The sequence below is a fragment of the Primulina eburnea genome, chromosome 16, assembly GCF_022965805.1.
Source record: "Primulina eburnea isolate SZY01 chromosome 16, ASM2296580v1, whole genome shotgun sequence".
NCBI classification, from domain to species: Eukaryota; Viridiplantae; Streptophyta; class Magnoliopsida; order Lamiales; family Gesneriaceae; genus Primulina; species Primulina eburnea.
The window spans coordinates 8,736,216-8,759,088 of NC_133116.1; the positions used below are offsets into that span (position 1 = coordinate 8,736,216).

At 36.0% G+C, this 22,873-nt stretch overlaps 2 protein-coding genes across 2 annotated transcripts; one reads left to right on the plus strand and one right to left on the minus strand.

Moving 5' to 3' along the window:
- Window positions 1–649: 649 nt before the first annotated feature.
- LOC140815989 (uncharacterized) lies at window positions 650–1,114 on the plus strand. Its single transcript, XM_073175056.1, has one exon. The coding sequence runs from the start codon at window positions 650–652 to the stop codon at window positions 1,112–1,114; it is 465 nt and encodes a 154-aa protein (XP_073031157.1).
- Window positions 1,115–13,582: 12,468 nt separating this feature from the next.
- Window positions 13,583–15,856, minus strand: LOC140816944 (transcription factor BEE 3-like). The gene is made up of 6 exons (XM_073176457.1): window positions 15,459–15,856; window positions 15,249–15,368; window positions 14,543–14,608; window positions 14,375–14,443; window positions 14,112–14,192; window positions 13,583–13,729 (listed from the first exon to the last, which is right to left on the minus strand). Exons 1-6 carry the CDS (start codon window positions 15,822–15,824, stop codon window positions 13,634–13,636), a joined length of 798 nt encoding a protein of 265 aa, XP_073032558.1. The 5' UTR covers window positions 15,825–15,856; the 3' UTR covers window positions 13,583–13,633.
- Window positions 15,857–22,873: the final 7,017 nt, after the last annotated feature.

Here is a 22,873-nt window from a genome sequence, read left to right on the forward strand (position 1 = left end):
GAAGCGGGTACGATTCTAGAGCAGTGTCATTCCTCACCTTACGGTGGACACTTTGGAGCATCTAGAACAGCAGCTAAGGTATTACAGTCAGGTTTTTATTGGCCTAATCTGTTTAAGGACAGTTATACGTTAGTTAAGTCATGTGATAAATGCCAAAGAGTTGGCAATATTTCTAGACGACATGAATTACCACTAACAAATATTTTGGAGGTGGAACTCTTTGATGTATGGGGTATTGACTTTATGGGTCCATTCTCATCCTCTTTTAGTCAATCTTACATTTTACTTGGTGTTGATTATGTGTCCAAATGGGTGGAAGCCATTGCCACCAGTACTAATGATGCTCGAGTTGTTGTTAAGTTTGTCCACAGGAACATCTTAACAAGATTTGGAACGCCTAGAGCCATTATCAGTGATGAAGGTACGCATTTCTGTAACAAATTTTTTAACTCACTGTTGGCTAAGTATAATGTGAAGCACATGGTGACACTGACATACCACCCGCAAGCTAATGGGCAAGCAGAGATATCCAACCGGGAGATTAAGCAAATATTAGAAAAAAACAGTGAAGACAAACCGGAAGGATTGGGCGATCAAGCTAGTTGATGCATTATGGGCGTACAAGACTGCATACAAGACACCTATCGGGATGTCTCCTTATAGGTTGGTATTTGGGAAAGCTTGCCATCTACCTTTGGAACTGGAGCACAAAGCATTTTGGACTGTCAAAAAGCTAAATTTTGATATGGGAGCATCTGGCGAGCAACGACTGCTGCAACTCAATGAGATGAAGGAATTCAGGAATGATGCATACGAAAATGCAAAGATATACAAAGAAAAGGCCAAAAGATGGCACGACAAGCAGATTCTTCGACGAGATTTCGAACCAGGGCAACAGGTGTTATTATTCAATTCTCGACTGAGGTTGTTTCCTGGTAAGTTAAAATCACGATGGTCTGGACCGTTCACAGTAGAAAAAGTGTATCCACATGGTGCAATTGAGTTAAAGTGCACCAATGGACAGACATTTAAAATCAATGGTCAAAGGGTCAAGCATTACTTTGGAAATGAAGTGCGACACATGGACAACATCCCACTTGGAGAACCAAAGTAGACAGGAGAAAGTCAGGCTGATGACGTTAAACCAAGCGCTGTGTGGGAGGCAACCCATATTTATTTATTTTTGCATTCGTTTGCCTTTATGATTTTATTTCACTTCTTTAGTTTATTAATTTTAATCATCTCTATTCAAGTATTTTGGAATTGTTTTATTTTTTTTGCAGGTTATTTATTTATTTATTAAAAAAAATCAAGAAGGTTATGGGCAGTGTGCCCCGAGCACATGCGCGACGAATTTCCGCGCACATGAGCAATATTGGCAGAGGGCTCGACGCATATGCGCGGCGTGCATATGCACGAAACTTACAGAGAGGTCGGCGCATATGCGCAAATCCAGGCGCGCATATACGCCACATTCCAGCATGCCGGCCAGTAGCAGACGCGCATATGCGCCGCTTCAAGGCGCGCAGATGCGCGCGACCCAATTTTGAAAAAAAAGAGTCAATCGCGAACCCTTCTTCCAGAAACACATCCGATTCTCCCTCTCAACAACCCTCGCCGCCGCCGCCAATCACCGCCGTGATTTATGCCCGCACTCCTAATTCCGGTCATCCTCTCGTTCAAGTAAGGGGTTTCTCTTCAGATTTGTTAAAATTTTCGGATTTGATAGAAATTGGTTCAAGTAATTTGGGGGAACTCTTGATATCGTGAGCTTGGTATGTCGAATTGGTATAAATCTTCTGTGATTGGGTTGTACGTTGCATTGCTTATTGGATTATTGGTGTGGTGCAATTATAGTGTTCAAGTTTGGGGTGCGATTAGCTTCGATTTTGGTTTTTCTGTTTGTTGAATTTAGTTGGTGTTGGTTGCGATATTTGAGTATTGAGTGATGGCACCGAAAAAGAAATCAAAGAAGGGTGCATCTTCCTCTTCAAGCTTCGATTCTCACAGGTTTTGGAACGAGGAGGCCCAAAAGGTATATGATAGTACTATGACACGGCCCATAATATCGGAACGGGGGTTCAATTTGTCTATTGCACGTGGTGTGATCATAAATGAACTGGAACGAAGGCAATGGGTTGAATTCGCTCAACATCCTTCGGACGTTGTCATCTCGATTGTGCGAGAATTCTACGCCAACCTCCGGATTCGGCATGACGAATCTAAAGTATTGGTCCGAGGGAAATTGGTGTCGTTCGATTCTCGAACGATCAACACGCTATATCAGATGTCCAGTTTCGATCAGGACTAATACAGTGAGTTCCTCGAAGCAGGAGTTAATTACACAGATGTCATCCGGACCATTTGTGAGGCCGGCGCTGTCTGGAAAATGAGCGCGAGCGGGCCTACATCTTTAAAGCAATCCGACATGGGCCCTAACGCCAGCGCTTGGACATCTTTTGTACTAGCCCGGATTCTCCCGTCTTCTCACTACTACGATGTCACCAAAGACAAAGCCGCATTGGTTTATGCCATCCTAAAGGGAAAATCAGTTGATGTGGGGAAACTCATTTATGGCTCGATTATGAGAGCTGGCGCAGGGTTAGCCACGGTTGCTCTTCCTTGTCCTCACACGGTTACCGAGCTATGCCGCCAGGTCGGCGTCACATGGGCCCCTGATGAGCCGGTACTCAAGCCGAAGGCTCCCATTGTTGCTTTCTTTTGAGCGGCATCTTATGTTCCCTACGAGTATCCAGCTGAAGAGGAGCTCCCGCATCCACAGCTTCCAGGACCACCACCTGCAGCAGCAAGAGAGTACAGGGGAGACAGATTGAGGCGACCAGAGAATGAGATGCAGGATCAGAGTCAGTTACTAGTTGAGCAGCGCAAGGTGCTAGATTTACTTCAGTACCGCACCGACTATTTCATGGGATTCATAATGGACTTCACCTCCGTGCTTGCTCAACGGTTCCCACCTATAGGTCCAGAGATCACATGTTTCCCCAGCCACATGCTTGGCCACCACAGTATCCAGGACCACCACCACAGTATCTAGGAGCTCCTCCACAGGCCCCACCCCAGCACATGGATGAGGATGTCGATGATGATGACGGTGACCACTGGCGCTCGTCGTGTGAGGTATGCTTGTCCCATTTCTTTCTAGTTTATACATTGAGGACAATGCATATTTTAAGTTTGGGGGGGGGGGGGGGTGATTTGATTATTTAATATGAGTTGATTTGTTTCTTTAGTATTTAATTTTGATGTTTACTTATTTATTGAAAAAATATTTAATTTAGTCTTTATGTTTTTCGTAGTCGTTAATTTTTTTAGAATTGTGGAATTAAGGTGATAACCAAACAATGATGAGAGTTGACCCGAAATTCATGTTGTTCCTTGATTACAAATCCGAATGCATGCTCTCTTTACTTAACCGTTTACAAATTAATTCACGATTGCTATGATTGTTGATACATCTGATGCTAAGAGAGTGTTCATGTGATTTGTTATTTGGAATGTATGAATGGACTCCAAAACATTTATGTTGATTACTTGTTATTGAGTTGCATGTTCACTAACCCGAAAATGATTCTGGCAGTCTTTGAAATATGTTGGGCCTGTTTTTCCTTGAAAAAATTGTCATTTGTTAGCCCTTTGAGCCTAAATGAGAATGAGATGTGTGATTTGTTCTGTTTGAATACCCGAAAACACGATCTGTCTGTGTTTGTTGATTGGTAAATTGAAAGTAGTCTAGAACTTGGTTTGGCACTCCTCGAGGCGAGATACGGGTATTGTGTGACTTAGGGATGATTTAGGCGATTTTTGGAACGTTTAAGCCTTTCAAGCCTACCCATAACATCATATTATGCCCTAGTGTACCATGTTTGAGCTTAATGAAACTCGGATGGAGTGTTCCAAGGCACACAAAAGCCCCCATTCATTTCAATTCTAAACTCCTACGTCAACTACCAACTTTTGAGCACATACACTGAATACCTACCGAAAACTGAGAGAAAACGAACCTGTGTATCACTGCAAAAGTCTTCTCCCTTGTGTGCATATCAGATTATCATCGAAAAACGAGGAAAAAGATGAATAAAAAAAAGAGATGTTGAAAAAAAAAGGGAGAAGGAAAAAGTTGAATACATATTAAACAAAAAGTATGACGTATCGATGTGAAAAAGAGGAAATAATGATGAATATGTTGTGGCAAAGCAAGTGGCTGTGAAATAAGAGGAAGAAGGAGAAGCATGTTGAAAAATAAATTGGTTGCTTTCTCTCACTTTTGATTCCTACCTTCATTTGTAGCCATTAGCCATAGTATAACGTTATAAGCTTAAAAGACCTATTAACCGAGTCACACGTATCCAATATACTAGTGGAGAAGAGTTGTCAAAGTTAAGACTATGGACACTTGAAAAATGCCGTCGATAGACACATAATTTGATTGTGTACATGTGCGCATCTCATGATATTGGATTTTATTTGGTTAATTGTTTTCTTCATAATACCACTTTTTTTAGTCAAATGCTACCTTATAAGTCCTGTTGATTTGTGAAGGTAAATGTGGGTCTCAATGATTTTGCTAATTACATGTGTGTCGAGGAGTCCAAAATTTTATGAGATGAAAAGTTATGAACTTATCTTGGCATTTGAAGTGGGTAAACGAGAATAGCAGAACACAAACGCACGTGAATTGTGAGTAATGTGGCATGTGTTCGATTCAATATCATGGAAACTGTAATCTCTGAGGCTAGTGGTTATCCTTTATTCCACAATTCTTGTTCGTTTAGTTACTTTCTTTAGGATGTGTTTAGTTGAGTCTAGCTAATGTTTTATTTATTTTATTTTGCTTGGGACTAGCAAAAGTTTAAGTTTGGGGGATTTGATAAGTGCATTTTATGCAATTAAATTATTCTTATACTTCATATAGATCGTTAGTCTTTTTGGGCGGAATTACGCGCTTTTGTTGTTTTTTTGGTGTGATTGCAGGAATCTAGGTGTGGCTACAACATGTGCGTGAAAACGAGCTAAAATGGCGCCTAGGAGAAGAAGTGTGAGCAATCAAAATTCGAATACAGTGAGGCTCGCGCATATGCGCGAGTAAAATCGTGCATATGCACGAGCAATGCCCTAAGCGAGGTGAAAATACAGTAAGCCCCGCGCATATGCGCCACTCATGGCGCGCATATGCGCGAGGGACAAGAGGCAAGACCATGAACGGCGCATATGCGCGCAATAAGAAGACAATGCACATTGAGACCCGCGCATATGCGCGAGTCTATTTCGCGCATATGCGCGCGGCGCGAACGTTCAGACTTAAATAGGTTTCGGCGTGTTTTTTTTAGGGGTCCCGAATATTCTTGGCACAACCGTCATATCATTCGAGGAAAGGATAACAAGTGAGAGCGCACGGAGCACGGGACGCCAAGAACAGAGTTAAAAGACGTTGGATTCGGACACAGAGACGCACTTTCACTCTTACTTTTACGTTTTTAATGATTACAAATAGGTTTTTTATTGATTTAAATTCGAGTATGAATTAATTCTTTTTCCTAGAGATTGATGTAGTCTTGGTCTACCCTATGTTATTGACGTTTTGAAATTTCATGAATTAATTCTTCGTGTTTATTTGCGATTTCTTGTCATTAATGCTGTTGAATTACTGGCCATAATTCGATTGATCAAATAATTAAGATCTTACACTCGACAGAGGGGATTGAAATTAGGACAGGGGAAATCGCATCGTCAGATGTTTATAACGTGCAAAAAACGTATAACTCTGGTGAATCCATGAAAAGAACCTTGTTTACATTTATTACGTGTTACGTGATTTTGAATAGACATATAAAAATCAGTAATATGTAGTACATTTCTATTTATCACTCGACAGAGGGAATAAAAAATATTGCGAATTCTTGGGTAGTAAACATGGTGCAATTTAATAATATATCAGTCAATTTTAATTTAGCATAGGGGAAACCAGACGAAATCATATCTCTAGATTTATTTACTCAGTGAATTTTCTACTGCGTGTTAGAATTACCGGATTTGTTATTTTATTTGAATTGATTATAAACCAACTATTTGATTTGTCTAAATAAAGTTGAGCTATGTCAATTATGGTAATTAATATACAATTTTAAATAATTACTCTTCGTGGTATCGATATCTGTACTCAACCCAGTACTAAAACTTGACACCGTAAACTTGCGGTATTGAAAACGTGCAACAATATGAACGGTACCTATCAAATCTTTTAAAGTATTCCTCAATTTCACAGTTGTCTACTTGAATAATTTTTGAAATCCCTCTAATTCCGCTTGGGACTGGTTCATTTATTTTCTCTTCGCCTATAATCTTGCTTGGAACTGCTCATTGTCCGTATAAACTCATGGCACCGGCGATCATTCTCCGCCCTCTTTGGCCTCGGGCTTCACATGCCTACCAGCTTCCGCTCGATTCGTCCCCGAACCACACTGTGCTATGAGAGGTTGGCTTTGATACCAATTGTAACACTCCAGATTCAACGACTGTTCCCAATGTACCAAGAAGAGTCTTTCCAGCGTGTTTATGTCCTCACTTACATGTACCTTATGAAACATTCAAGGGGGTCACACAACTCATTATTGTTCTAATTAAGTCAAGCATGCTTAACTTTGGAGTTCTTATGTGATGAGCTCCCGAAAAGAATATGCAACTTCTTGATATGAGTAGTACCTATCGAATCTTTTTAAGTACTCCTCAACTGCACAATCTCATACCTGAACAGCTTTTGGAATTTCTCCCATTCCACTGTGAGATCGGTTCATTTATTTTCCCTTCATTATTAATGTAATCTATATATATTTTCGAAGTGTAATAATTTTCTAATTTTTACTTTTTTTAAAAATTCACACCGCGACGTTCCGCGAAATGATAATGAAATTGTAATAGTAGTCTCAACGACAAGCTCTACGATCGTTACATTGATCCATTTTGCTATCTAATGAAGCATCAATTACTAGCAGCATTATAAAGTGAAAAGGTGCATAATAATAACTAAAATATCCTGTTATAACTTCGACCATTTTATAATTAGGTAATATAAGTATTTAATTTTGGGTTTTGATATGTACGTTAGGTTATGTTTTGATTTTTAGTCATTTTTGTATTTAGTGATGAAATACACGTCGATATTTTCTAGTGTCACAGCAACGTTTTTCAGTGTCCCCTCAGTATTTAGTAACATCCACGTCAGCACTCCATGAAAAATGAATAAAATTCAAAACTTTATATAACTGACTTGACTGTAATCCAAAATTGAATACTTACAGGCCCAAAAGACAAAACGGACAAACTTCTCGGACCATTTTGGTTATTTTCCCGAAAAATACAGAAGCTTCCTGATAAAAATGTATATAGAAAAAATAAGCTCAATTTTCCAAAAGAAATCCAAAATATCGATAACGAAATAAAATTTGTCAAAGTGTCTCTAAAAGGCTTGATGTAACTACATATAGGACGTCATTCCCATGACAATAATGCACAAAAAAGAAATATACTACACAATAATTCACAAAAAGCAACATAGTAGATGTTAATGAATTTCACTAACAGATCATATTTGGTAAATTTTTCTCATATATCTGTTGAGTATGTCTCTTGTGAGACGATCTCACGAATCTTTATCTGTAAGATGGGTCAACCCTACCAATATTCGCAATAAATAGTAATACTCTTAGCATAAAAAGTAATACTTTTTTTTGGATAACTCAAATAAGAGATCCGTATCACAAAATACGACCCGTGTAATGCCCGAAGTTTTATCCTGTTAATCCGCGATTATTGATTTATAAATTGATGTGATTATGGAAGGAATATACCGAGAAAGATAAGAAGAAGACGTGTTATATAGTGCGAGGACAGAAGGCCTTGCGCATATGCGCGGAGATGAGGCGCGCATATGCGCGAGCAAGGCAGAAGACCTCGCGCATATGCGCGAGACAGGGCGCGCATGTGCACGAGCTTGTGTGTTTGGAAAATGCCGAGACAGAGAGTCTCGAGCATATGGGCCGGTGAAAGACGCGGATATGCGCGAGACATGCTGAAGGAAAATATGCCACATGTCTTGCTATGTCCTTATATGGCAGACTCTTTCAATTAAATTGCGAATTCAAGCAAGAAAATCGAAAGCTCCGTGGAAGTTCTTGAATTTTTCCATATCTTAGGAATTTGAATTTTGTTCAAGATCCGGCCGTCAGAATTTAGATCCGAGAATAGTTTATTACTTCTCCTTTCTAGAGCTTCAAAAGTACGTAAGTTTTCTTATGTTTCGATATGATTCGAAAATTGGATATTGGAAGAAATCATGATATGATTTATATTATGTGTTCCTGAGATTGTGGTAATTGTATAACCGAAACCGGATCAAAAAATGAATACCGTATGAAATTGTTATCATTTTCAGATTGATTTGATTGAGATTATACAGATTTGGTATTGGAGTTGTGTTTGTTGATTGATTATGAGTTGTTAAGATTGGCCGTATGTTGTTTGTATCACCGGTATCTCGAGATTATGCTGTTATGCCGTCGAAACATATTAGATTGAGATTTCTGGTATTGAGTTGTATATTTGATGGATCGTTTGTGCTAGAGCCTTCGAAGGCATTTCGCACATAACAACCTTCAATGAGCTTCAATAGCTTGTGTTCTAAGAATATTAACACCGATGAATTAAATCGAGTTTGGTTTTAAACCAAGCGGAAGAAACTCGAAGTAATCCTTCGTGAGGAAAACTGAAATGTTAGAAAATATTTTAGTTTGTGTAAACTGACTAACTGAAAGAACACATATTAGTTTTTGCATTCTTGTATTTCAGTTATGATAACAACTGAACACACGAACACTCTAACTAATCAAAACAATTTTAAAACGATAGATAATCAGTTAAATACACAAGATATATTTATGGATGTTCGGAGACTTCAACTGCTCCTACGTCACCCTTCTATCTCCACAGATAGGATACACTAGAAGACTTTGATTTATACAAGTACGTGTACAAGCCCACTCAGCTAGGACTTATCTACTGCCTAAACTGAACTCCTAGCTACAACTGAAAACAACACTTTCAGTCAACACTTATTTAACGTCTATGTGAGAATGACTACATACACAAGTTTTACGTCTTTGTGCAAGACTGTTTTGGGTGGTTTTGAGAGTGAATGTGTGTGAGAACTGAACAGAAACGTTCTCACACACTGAGGGATAACAGGCTTCTAAACTAAGCAGATATCACGATGAATAATTCCCTCTGGCTTAAGTGCTTCTGAAAGCTGATATGCAACTGATCGTGCCCTTTACTGTCTAGTATTGTATATGTGCTCCCTCTATTGTTTGAGTTTTCACCGCTCTTCTCTTTATATAAGAGGAGGAAGCTGATCGTACAGTGAGACTTATTTATTGTATCCGTTGCATTTGAATCGGCTTCTTGGACTATGTGTCTCGTTTTTTGACTTTTCCTCTGAAGCTTTTTGTCTTTAATGCTCTGATGCAGCGTCCATTATTGTCCTTTGACTGGGCAAAGGCTTTGTACCTTCTCGCACAGCTGGAATCCACTCGAAAGAATCTATCATCGTCCATAACTGAAGGATTCTAACTGATGCTTCGAACTGGTCAGTTTGAACTGATCTTTCAGTTGGGCTGGTGAAAATCAGTTGACTCGTCAGTGGAACTGATTTCACACTCGTTCAGTTGGACTGATCAGCTGGGTTTCTTCATCAGTTGGACTGATCACTCTTTCGGCTGGCCAGGCTTCTGAGGTTTTCTTGCTGAATTATCTATCAATTGTTCAATCAGCTGTACTGCTCAAATGTCGTAGCCAGTTGAACTGATTCATTTTGAGCGATCAGTTGGATCTTCAGTTTTGCGATGTAAACAACTCGTAGGTGATCCTAGATACTGCACAACTAAGGTAGATCATTAGTAACAAAATTAACAAGTTTTGTTACCATCAAAATCAAGATTGCGAACTTGAAAAGTTCCAACATATTGATATAATAATTCTCGAACATGTTATTCCATATCGGTATTGAAGATTTCAAAGACAGAACAAAGCTAAACCCCGAGAAAAGAAATGTATAAATTAATGTTAACCGGGAGATATGACTCGAGTAAGAGATAACTCGAGTTTCCCAAAACCACGTACTTACTTACTATTGTTTTAATACCTTTGTATTCCTTGAATGTGTATGCTTATTGTATTGATTTATAGAAAAGTAGATAGAAGATAGATATTGAGAAAGAGTATTTGGCAGAGGTGCCAAGATATCGGATGTTTGGTTTATATACATGTGCTTAGGATTAGATCGACTCCTATTGTAGAGATTCGATATAATGTACCAACGTCCGGGAACCGGGATCCCTAGATAAGAGTCGAGTCAGAGATTAAGAGTCAAAGAATTTAATTTACTGTTTTATATCGATATATGTTTTTTAGATTATGATACATGCCATTGATAACTGTCATATGCTTTTGAATATGCTTTTATATGAAATGCATGTATACATTGTTTATACTGGGAATTATATTCTCACCGGAGTTATCCGGCTGTTGTTGTGTTTGTATGTGAGCAAGACAATAGGTGGAACAGGATCAGGGTCGAGAAGATGATGAGAGATCGAGATTAGAGTGGAGATCCGGGCCCAGAAGTAGAGAGGATTTTCATCACTTGATGTGTAGTGGTTGAAACCTAGTTTGTATGATTGTAGTTTGAACAAATGTTGGATCTTGGATCATTTGGTAGATATTACATTTGATCTTGATGTTTAAACAAAATAAAACATAAATTATGATATTATTTGTACAATTGTGTATTTTTTTTGAAAAAAAATTTAGACCGAGATTATATAATTGATCCAATTAATCCCAAAGATGATTTAGAAGATGAGTTAGCGTCCGAGTACCCACAACCCGTGAGATCGTCTCACACAAGTTTTTGCCATATCTGTTAATGAAATTAAAAAAATATTTTTTAATATATTTGGATTGAATCATTTAAAATCCTAAGAATATTCATGATAATGTAGAATGAAGAGAAAATCTTGATATTACAAATAATATTCGTGCTTATCTAATCTGAAAAGATTTAGTTGTATGAACGAAATTTAATTTTTTTTTTACAAGTGAAAAAATAATCGGCATTCGTATCATTTAAAACGTAAGAATGTACTACATTTTGAAACTTAATTGTTTGAGCATCTTGGAAAATTAATATAAAATTAAATAAGAAATAAAGATATATTCTTAAAAAATAATGGCCCATATACAAAAAATATAGATTTTTCACTAAATTTAAATGAGCACAAAATTAAAAAACTATATTTAATTATTTTTCAAATAAATGAGGGTGAGTGGATGGAAGATGTGGAGCACGTGTAAGCACGGATGCTCGTTTTGACGTGGAGAATCCGTGCTTTGTAAGCACGGATGCTAGTTATACGTGGAGCATCCGTGCTTACAAAACACGGATTAAGATAATTTTGTAAAAAAATTTATTTTAAATTATTTTTGAAATATTTTTTTATTTTTAAATTAATTATAAAAAAACCCCTAAAAATCCGTATAAACCAATTTTATTGACCAATTTTATAAATTTTTTGCAAAGGCACATATTTCGTCGAAAAAGTTAATAAGCATAAAATGAAACTTGGAACAAAGAGCACCATTATATTCAGGGGCGAAGCTTATTAAGGCCCAGTGTTATATTCAGGGGCGAAGCTTATTAGCTGCCCACACTGGGCCAAAAAAAATAATACTAGTTATAAATGTGGGCCAAAAAAAAATTAATAGTAAGTGGTTCAATTTTAAAAGCCCACACTGGGCCAAAAAAATTAATACTAATTATAAATGTGGACCCTTCACTTGAGGAAGAAGCCTTCAAGAGGAACACAGATTGCGTTTACTTTCTGGCTTCTCCGATAACTTGCAAAAAGGTCCTTTTTTATTTTTGATTAGCTTGCATCTTGCTGCTGTGGGGATCGGATCTTTATGTGGGATTGGAAGTTTCGATTTAATTTGAGCATTGAGATTTTAAAAATTATGCTCTCTTTTTTTCCTCCGGCTAAAAGGGTTTGATTATTTTCCCTAACTAGTTACTATTCGTTTTGTTGGTAGGGTATTGCGAAATTTGATATGCTCATAGAGACGTGTTGGAATTTTTCATGCCTTCAAGTTTAGGGTTTGGATTTCTTTCTGCGATTTATTTTGATTTTTATACTTTTGACAGGAAAAAATTGATGCAACTAGCTGAATTTTATCCAAAAGATTTTTCAAGATTTGATCTCATCAACTTGAAACTTATATATGTGATATGCGTTCTAACAAAGCATTTCAAAGATTGAAAGGACCTGGTGATCTTTCAAAGAAGTTAGTTATTTCAAAGAAAAATATGGTGTACCTATTGGTTTATAAGCTTTTGACATTGGCATTAATTCTACCGGTTGCAACGAACGACAGTAGAGAGGGTGTTTTCTACAATGAAAATTGTGAAAGACAGGTTGCGCAATCGAATGAATGATGATTGGATGAATGATAATCTCATTATCTATGTAGAGAAAGATATATTTCTGACCGTTGATAATGAATCTATTGTACAAAGGTTTCAAAATATGAAGACCCGAAAAGAACAATTGTAAGGTAGTTATTTTGTGATGTTTTATGATTAAAAGATTTTTTTTATTATTAATTATTGCATATCATAGCCTACACTGAATCTTTATTCTAGCTCCGCCCCTGATTATATTCACTAGCTAACCTTTCAATAACAGAACTAACAACAATCCTTATCGTCCCTGAGGGGTGTCCAAAATGGTGCAATATGTATACTTGTGACCACTTCGGGTCACATGTTCTATTCCTTTGCAAATAAATTTTTGGACGAGTCTGTCACACAATACTTAAGGAGTGTAGTTACCTTGTTGACGTGGTTTAATTTTCAAGCTACTGCATTCAATCCGATAGTTTATCCAGCATGCACCTAAGTATAATAGCTGCGAGTTCTCTGTCAAAAAATAAAATAAAATTCTTATCCCTTAAAACCCATCGAGGGCCATCAGAATAGGGATTGTAATATTAGTTAGGGCCTTAATCATATGTTTACACTGCATATAAGAAAAAATCCTAATGAAAAGTCACTTCGATGCATCCCTACGTCAACTGTCGTAGAACGTCATCCAACTATTTGAGCAAGCAACTTAGTATTTAGAAGTTTTCACTAATTGTTTCCATTCTCTTGGCGCTATCTTTCTGTACTCTAGTAGTTGGATCATGCATGTAAATATATATATATATATATATATATATATATATATATATATATATATAAAATTGTACAACTGAAGCATCGAATTAATTATATATTTGTGCATTAGCAAGCAAATTTGATGTAATTAAATTGGATGACCACACTAATATATATATAAAATTGTACAACTGAAGCATCGAATTAATTATATATTTGTGCATTAGCAAGCAAATTTGATGTAATTAAATTGGATAACCACACTAATTTTTATTATATATATATATATATATATATATATATATATATATATAGGACAGTATAAATTAGAATATATATAAAGTAAACTCAAAGAGGCCAAGATGTTTGGAACTGAGAGAATCCGCCATAGTTTTCTCCTGCATTTTTTTCCATCCCAGCTTGTGCTTCATATCCTGTAGTTCCCTGTTGTACCACAATATAATTATGATTCAGTTCACCAAAATTATAGAAATCCAGCGTTTGCATTAATTGAATGATGGAGAAATCGTAGGAATTAAATAAACGAGTCCATTATTTTCTCTTTTTCTCGGTGTTTTAAATCATTGAGCAAATATTGTTTGCATGAAAATAGAAATGATTTAACAGTGTCATAACTGGAAGACCAATTATTGTAAATTTAATTAATACCTCAATTCACAAATATAACAATGATTGGACAAAAATACATGAAATTATTAGATTTTGTCTGTACATGAAAAATAGTGGATCGAATCAAGAGTTAAACATAAATAATTTATTATATTTTATTTAAAAAATGATGAAAATCATGGAGAAACCTCTTTACCAGTCTTGCTTCTATGATTTTTGCCTCCGATGAGTGGAAATCGTAGAACAAACTTGCTGCAGATAGTTTCATGGAAAGGAACTGAAAAAAAGTGGAAAAATAAAGGAAATAAAAAAATAATCAGTAAAATACAATATTGAAAAAAAAAAAGCGGAACCACATAATAAATTGCAAAATTTAACAGAAATAATATGTTTTATATATATATATATATATATATATATATATATATATATGTATGTATATGTAGAAGTATTACTTACATTGATTTGGTTTTGCAAAGATCGTACATAATTTATTATTACATCCAACATGACAGCCATTCCCATCGTCTGTAAATTACATATTCTCAGTGAATTTTACGATGTCCCATAATTTAGACAAAATGAAAATTTTCTTTCTGTAATGTTTTTTTAAAAGAAAATTCTTACCTTATAACATCCTGGGACCAGATCTTGCAAGAACCTCAGCTTTTCATTTATTTTGTCTCGTCGTAACTAGTACAAGAAAAAAAAAAAAAGCATAAAATTTGCTTGAACAAAGCCATTATTTATTATGCTGTTTGATAAAATCTTAAAAAATTGTTCTCATGTCAAAAACATTGTTAAAATATATATTAACGGGAAAATAGAAAAATTGATCCTGAAAATTGGCCTAAATTAAATTTTAGTCTCCTAGTTGGTTGAAAACAAGCCTTGGTGTAATAACTTGACTTTTTATACATACATTTTTAATTTTTCACTGGAATTTTAAAGTGAAACATTCAGTAAAAAAAATGATTAAAATTACACATGAAAAAGAAAATATTGCATTAAGACCTTATTTCGATTAATTAGAGGATCATAATCTAATTTATGTCAATGTAGAGAACAAAAATATGATAATTTCTCCGTATATTAGAAATGAACGTGTGCAGAACCAACTTTTTTTATATTATGAATTCATATATTTAAGACCTTATTTCGATTTATTAGAGGATCATAATCCAATTTATGTCAATCTAGCTAGAGAACAAAAATCTGATAATTTCCCCGAATATTAGAAATGAGCGTGGGCGGAACCAAATTTTTTTATATTATGAACTCTCATATTTTAAAAGGAATGGGACATGATGTTTGCGTTAAATTACAATAATACCCTTTCAGACAAACTGTGGCTGTCTGTTGCTTGACCTCTCTTTGCTCTGACGTGAACAACTTCTCTAGGCTTCTCCATTTCTCGTTCTCTGGTTCGTTTTCTCTTCTTTCCATTACAATTCTGTCAAGAAAAGAGTGTAATATTTATTTAGAAAGGGTTCGATCCCCTCATAATTCTTGAGCAGAAATATGACGAATTAACATACTTAACCTTGTTTGGTCCGAAAAAATCAGCTCCACAGAACAAACTGATAGGAGGCTTAACCAAGTTTCCGGGCTCCAAAGTTATACTTTTGTTGTTGCATCCATGGCTTGGAGGGAAGAGATGAAACGTTGGATCGTAAACCGGAATGGCAGTCTCCATTGTTCTTGGAATTTCATCATTAAGTTGTATTGGAAACTGATTCTGATCGTTATGATAAAAGAATCCATCATTGAATACCGTGGAGGGTCCAATCCCTTGGAGATTTCTGTTGAAACTTTCGATCGAAACCAAGTTGTTGAATAGTTCTATGTTTGAATTCATTTGTGAGAGTGGAGGTTTAGGGTTCTGCAAATTTACATTGAATTCATCCATGAAATTAATAAAAGTTTTTAAGTGAAAAGGAAATATACGTAAATTTTAGTTCTGTGAGATGTTACTATCAGAATTGCTATATATAGATGCAAAATTTTTGCCCATAAAATCGGTGTGGCAATTTTCTTGCCACAAGAAGTTACAGGTTTCGGTGAGATATCATACAAAGCCCATCTTTTCTTTGTTAAAATTCTTGATAAAATTTGAATTATTGGCCAAACATATGATTTATCAGTTTAAAATAAGAGTTGGAATCATTGAATATTGAAAATAAGGGATGTAAATATTGAAAATTAGTGTGTAATGATGTATGTAATGATATATTTATTTTTGGATGATTTCCAAAGAAATTTTATAAATAGGTATCTCAATTTGTGAAGAAAACACACAATTAAGTAGAAAAAAATTTATAAAGTGTGTAATTTAATATATTTTGTGAGTTTGAGATTTTTACTTTTTCCTGTAAATTTTTACTTTTAACACGTTATCAGCACGATACTCAAACGTTCGGTTCTCCATATTTTTCCAAGCTCCAAAACACAGGAAAAACGTAACGATATTCAAAAGTAAGAATATTTATTTTACTGTTTATTTATTTTTATTGTGTATATATTTAATATATAATATCATGTTATTATATAAAAGGAGTCTATGACACCTCATTATAATAACGTGATGTGATTAAATTATTATATCGCTTATATAATTTTATTGTGTTACTGTTTATTTATTGTGTATATATATATTTGAATAATATCATGTTATTATATAAAAAGATTAACTGATACCTCATTATAATAATGTGATGTGATTATTTTACTGTTTATATATTTTTATTGTGTTATATAATAATTATATATATGAGTGTTAATGAATATCAATCAAAATGATTTGAAAGTTCTTGTTTCAGATGCGACACTCCAGGACATTGGTCTCGTATTTGTCGAACCCCGAGCACCTTTGTAAGCTCTATAAAGAATAAATAAAGGGAAAAGAAAAAGAGACCAACTTCACCGAACACAGTGGCCGTTTGAGTGATTCAACTCATTTTTATGATGCAGATTTTCTGAATGATTTCTTCGAAAATAATCAATATATTAGTGGAATTGAAATATAAAATATTTTATTTTTCATGTGCATAATTATGATGTCTATATATTGTCAGTAATTATTTTCATTGCATATTCTTTTTAAAGTTCAAATATGGAAACCGCTATGAACAAAGCTAAACAAGGAACTAATCTTATGGAAGTTTGCATACCCGATAATGGTACAACGTACACTATTATCCGAGATAAAAGATATTTCTTGGAACTAAAACCAACAAAAATAATGGTGAACACAATATCAGGTCTTGTAGACTTGATTAAAGGTTGTGGTAAAGCACATTTTTTTGTTAACTAATGGTACAAAATTTCTGATAAATGATTGATCACAATCGAAAAGAAATTTGTTGAATTTTAATGACATATATTCCCATGGATATGATACTCAGACAATAAATGAAGGAAATAAGAAACATATGTGTCTTACCACATATAAATCAAGAAATAAATATATAGTTGAAAATTACTCATGTTCCCTACTGGAATGCATTATACAGATATGAGTCCAATTGAATCAAACATGGTAGTTGATAATTCTTCAACATTAATCAATTGACATGATCGATTAGGATATACTGGTTAAACATGATTCGAAGAATTATAGAAGATACACATGGTCATCTGCTGAAAGACCAGAAGATCTTTCAAAATAATAAGTTTCAATGCAAAACATGTTATCTTGGAAAACTTATTATAAGACCATCAATAGCTAAAATCCAAACTGAATTGCCTATGTTTCTTGAACGTATTCAAGGTGATATTTGTGGGCCAATTCATCCACCAGGTAGACCATTTAGATATTTTATGGCATTGACTGATGCCTCTAGCAGATGATCACATGTATCTTTATTAGCAACTCGAAATGTGGTATTTGCATGATTACTTGCTCAAATAATAAAATTGTGGAATCAATTTCCCGATCATACAATCAAGAAAATTAGACTTGATAATGCTGGTGAATTTAATTCCCAGACTTTCAAATATTGTTGTATGTCAATGGAAATCAATATTGAGCATCATGTTGCTCATGTACATACACAAAATATATTAGTCGAATAATTGATTATACGTCTACAACTGATTGTTAGACCAATTATTATGAAAACAAAACTCCATGTTTGTATATAGGGACATGTAATTTTACACGCTGCTGCATTAATTCGCATCAGACCAAGTGCATATCATAAATACTCCCCATTGCATCTTGCCTTTGGTAAAGAACTAGACATTTCTCATTTGAGAATTTTTGGATGTATTGTATGTGTTCCTATTGCACCACCTCAACGAACAAAAATAGGACCTCAAAGAAAGATCGAAATTTATATTGGTTATGATAGCCTATCAATCATTCGATATCTTGATCCTCAAACAGGCCAGCACGTTTTGCTAATTGTCATTTTAATGAGGAAATTTTCTCAATGTTAGATGGAGAAAAGAAACATATCGAATAGGAAATTATATGGTATACATCATCATTGTTACATTTGGATTCAAGAACTAAACAATGTGAAAAAAATGTACTGCAAATTGTGCGTTTGCAAAGAATAACAAATCAAATACCAGATTAATTTGCAGACACAAAAGAGGTAACTAAATCATATACATGTTGTAAATGCCCCTGCTCGAATTGAAATTCCAAGGAAACAAATTGAAGACACTCAAGATATCATAAAATGATTGAAGAGCGGAAGGTCAATCGGTTCCAAGGATAAAAGTCCTCGAGAAAGAAAAAGCAAAGAGAAACAAGGTAATCACAAAATAGAGAATGATATTCCAGCAGAAATACATGATAATGAAAATGTTCTGTTAGAACCACAAACTGATGAAAATCGTGAAATATATAAAACAAATTGATGAGATATTTTCTTACAATGTGGCATTTTACATCATAAATGACAATGAAGATCATGAACTAAAATCTTTTGATGAATGTAAAATCAACAGGACATGATAAAATAGAAAGACGCCATCCATGTTGAATTGGATTCGCTAAATAAACGTAACGTTTTTGGACCTATAGTCCTTACACCTGAAGGAGTAAAACTTGTTGGATACAAATGGGTTTTTATTCGAAAACGAAATGAGAAAAAATGAAATAGTAAGATATAAAGCTCTACTTGTTGCACAAGGTTTTTCTCAAAGACTTGAAATTGATTATGAAGAAACGTATTCTCCTGTTATGAGTGCAATTACGTTTCGATATTTGATTAGTTTGACAGTATTTAAAAATTTAGAAATGCGTCTTATGGATGTTGTCACAGCTTACTTATACGGATCGCTCGATAGTTATATATATATGAAAATCCCCGAAGGATTTAAGATGTCTGAAGTACAAAGTTGAAAACCCAAAGAACGTTATTCTGTTAAATGGCAAAGATCCTTATATGGGTTAAAAAAATCCGGCCTAATGTGTCACGCCACGAAACTCGGGATTGACACCGGCGTTGTTTAACAATCACACAATCGAAACAACAAGCCTTTTGTAGCACAGTATAAACCAAACCAGTTTATATATCATAATTTCAACCCAAAGGAAACATTGTCTTTACAACCAAAATCACTAAACGACATAAATAAATGCGGAAGCGTCTTACATAGTAATAAGTAAAAAATTCGAAATATAACGAATAATGGACTCACGAATCACCAGCCCCAAAACAGTTCGGACTCTTCATCCTCAATCTGTTTTTCGAACTTATCTGGGAGGGGAGAGTAAGTGGGATGAGTATTTTGGGAATACTCAGTAAATAGGGGACATTGAACACAACATAACAGTTTTATAACATTTTCGAAACATACATATAAATACAGCATGCTTTTCGTAAACATAACATCGTATCCGTAACATAACACTGCGATTTTTTACCTTTAACGATTTACTGACTTCAGTCCCTAAGTTTTAATCCTCTAAGGGGGCGAGGACATAAAACGGTTCAATCCCACTGTTGAGGGACATATGTTGGAATTCCACCCATTTTCAGGGAGTCCTCACAGTGTCAAACATAACGTACCAAAATTTCGAAAAAAAAAACGTATATACGGGAGACGGTGCTCCACCGAATTTTAAAACCAAAAACCGAAAGCTTCATATGCATAAAAGCGAAATTTTAAATAGCCCACTTACAATAATTATTGATGCTAAAAACATGGTGGCTTGGCTTCGGGAATGGATTGTTCCTTGTTCTATACTCGGCGGCACTTCGGCTTGATATTTAGGCTAATTTCGGGACAACATTTGGGCAGAGTTTCGGCTAGGGAATGCTGAAAATTTTGAGAATTCAGCAAAGGGATTTTCAAAAATATGGGGTAGGGAATGCTAGGCTTGATGTGATATTTATAGGGAAGAAGGGTGGAGCTCAATATGGTAATCCATTCATGCCTAAAATTGGTCAAATCTCTCAATTTTGACTCCCATATTCTTGCCATTATTTCAAAATTTAGCTACCTAAGTTGGGAGATTTATTCCCTAATCCTATGGTCTTGTAAATTTCGAAATTCATGTTGCTAGGTGGGAATGGTTTGAGCAATCTTTGATGATTTGCTTCCAAGTAGCTAGGTATCTATCCAATACAATAATAAGTCCTATATCCTAGTGTAAAGTTTCGAAATCTTGGGTTGTATCCCGCCAAATCATGCATTATTTAATTTCCTTAAGTCTTTGCTTTGCACAATCTCCCATGATCTTGAATTATTTCTCCTAAATATCAAAACTTACAAGCACAAGTGTAAATATTATTGACTTGAATATTTCCCACGAATAATTCCCAAGGTGCATATCTTATTAATATACAAAAATCAAATCCTATAATTTCTTTACAATTATATTTGCATGGCTAAAAAATCGGATCTTACATCCCTCCCTCCTTATGGGAAGTTTCGTCCTCGAAACTGGAGTTGGCTTGGTTTCCAAATAGGTATGGATAATCCTTTCGCATTTTCTCTTCCACTTCCCAAGTTGCTTGTCCCTCATTATGGTTAGACCACTGCACTTTGACGTAGGGAATGATGCGTCGTCTGAAGACTTGTTCCTTGGTGTCCACGATTCAGATAGGAACTTCTTCGTATTTCAGTCATTCTCCCAAGTTTCCTTCGGTCAAGAGTGGTTCTACTTCTAAAACGTGACTTGGGTCTGGAATGTACTTCTTTAGTTGGGACACGTGGAACACGTTGTGGAATCTTGACATGTTTGGTGACAGTGCCAGCCTGCATGTTAGCGTGCCCACTTTTTCCAAGATCTCAAAGGGTCCAACATATTGAGGGTTCAGCTTCCCGGATTTACTGAATCTGACAACTCCTCTCATAGGCGAGACTTTCACATAAGCCTTCTCGCCCACATTGAACTCTACAGGCCTTCTCTTAAGATCTGCCCAGCTCTTCTGTCGGTCTTTAGCTGCCTTGAGCTTTTCTCGGACAATTTTAACCTTGTCTACTGTCATCTGTACTAGCTCGGATCCTACCACGGCTCTCTCTCCCACTTCGTCCCAATAAAGTGGTGATCGACATTTCCTTCCATAAAGGGCTTCGTATGGAGCCATTCCGATACTGCTGTGATAGTTGTTGTTGTAAGCAAACTCAATTAAGGGTAAATGAGTGCTCCAGTTGCTACTGAATTCCAGGGCGCATACTCTCATCATATCTTCTAAGGTCTGTATGGTTCTCTCAGTTTGCCCATCGGTTTGCGGATGATAGGCCGTACTTAGGGTCACTTTCGTTCCCATAGCCTCTTGAAATCTCTTCCAAAAGCGCGAGACAAACCTCGGATCTCTATCAGATATGATGCTCACTGGCACTCCATGCAGCCTCACAATGTAGTCCATGTATACTGAAGCCAATTTGTCGAGATTGTAATTCATGCGGACGGGTAGGAAGTGTGCAGTCTTCGTGATCCTGTCAACGATCACACATATACCATCATGGCTTTGCCTATACTTCGACAATCCTACCACAAAGTCCATGAAAATATGCTCCCATTTCCACTCGGGGATTTCCAAAGGTTGCAGTAATCCTCCAGGTCGCTGGTGTTCTGCTTTGACCTGCTGACATACCTGACATTTGGAGACAAATTCCGCTACATCTCTTTTCATGCCATTCCACCAGAAATTATTCTTGAGATCCTTGTACATTTTCGTACTGCCCGGGTGGACTGAGAATCTTGACTTGTGCCCCTCTACCATTATCTCTTGGCGAAGGTTATCACCGTCGGGCACACACAGTCTTCCTTTCATCCATAAGATTCCCTTGTCATCAATCTAATGATCCTGAGACTTCCCTTCCCTGGCTTGCTCCTTAAGTTTGGTCAGTACCGGGTCTCGATCTTGGTCTAACTTGACGGTCTCCTGCAGACATGGCTGGGCCGAGAAGGAAGGAAGAGTTACCTTGCCTGGGCCCTTCCGACTTAGCGCATCAGCCACTTTGTTTGCTTTACCCGGATGGTAGCTTATGGTCAAGTCATAGTCCTTCAGAAGTTCGATCCATCGCCTTTGCCTCATATTAAGTTCTTTTTGGGTGAACAGGTACTTAAGGCTTTGATGGTCTGTGAAGATTTCACATTTAGCACCATAGAGGTAGTGCTTCCAAATCTTTAAGGCGAAGACAACCGCTGCTAGTTCCAGATCATGAGTAGGATATTTCTGCTCGTGCAGTTTCAACTTCCTTGATGCGTATGTGATCACTCTTCCCTCCTGCATGAGTACGCATCCTAAACCATCCTTAGAGGCGTCATTGTAGATAGTGAAATCTTTATTTTCTATGGGTAGGATCAACACTGGCGTGCTTGCGAGTTTCTCTTTCAGTGTCTGGAAACTCTTCTCAAAACCGTCATCCCAGATGAATTTAGAATTCTTCTGTGTGAGTTTCGTCAGTGGCACGACTATCGAGGAGAACCCTTCGATAAACTTCCTGTATTAACCTGCCAATCCAAGAAAGCTTCTGATGTCGGTAGCG

What these genes read in the sequence shown, in the direction of transcription:
- LOC140815989 (XM_073175056.1), top strand. Translation starts at nt 650, where the DNA reads ATGTCTCCTTATAGGTTGGTATTTGGGAAAGCTTGCCATCTACCTTTG.
- LOC140816944 (XM_073176457.1), bottom strand. Translation starts at nt 15,824, where the DNA reads ATGGATGAATTCAATGTAAATTTGCAGAACCCTAAACCTCCACTCTCA. An exon ending in GCCACAGTTTGTCTGAAAGG is followed by an intron (nt 14,609 to 15,248) that starts GTATTATTGTAA and finishes TTCTTGTACTAG; the next exon opens with TTACGACGAGACAAAATAAA. An exon ending in AAATCATAGAAGCAAGACTG is followed by an intron (nt 13,730 to 14,111) that starts GTAAAGAGGTTT and finishes GTGGTACAACAG; the next exon opens with GGAACTACAGGATATGAAGC.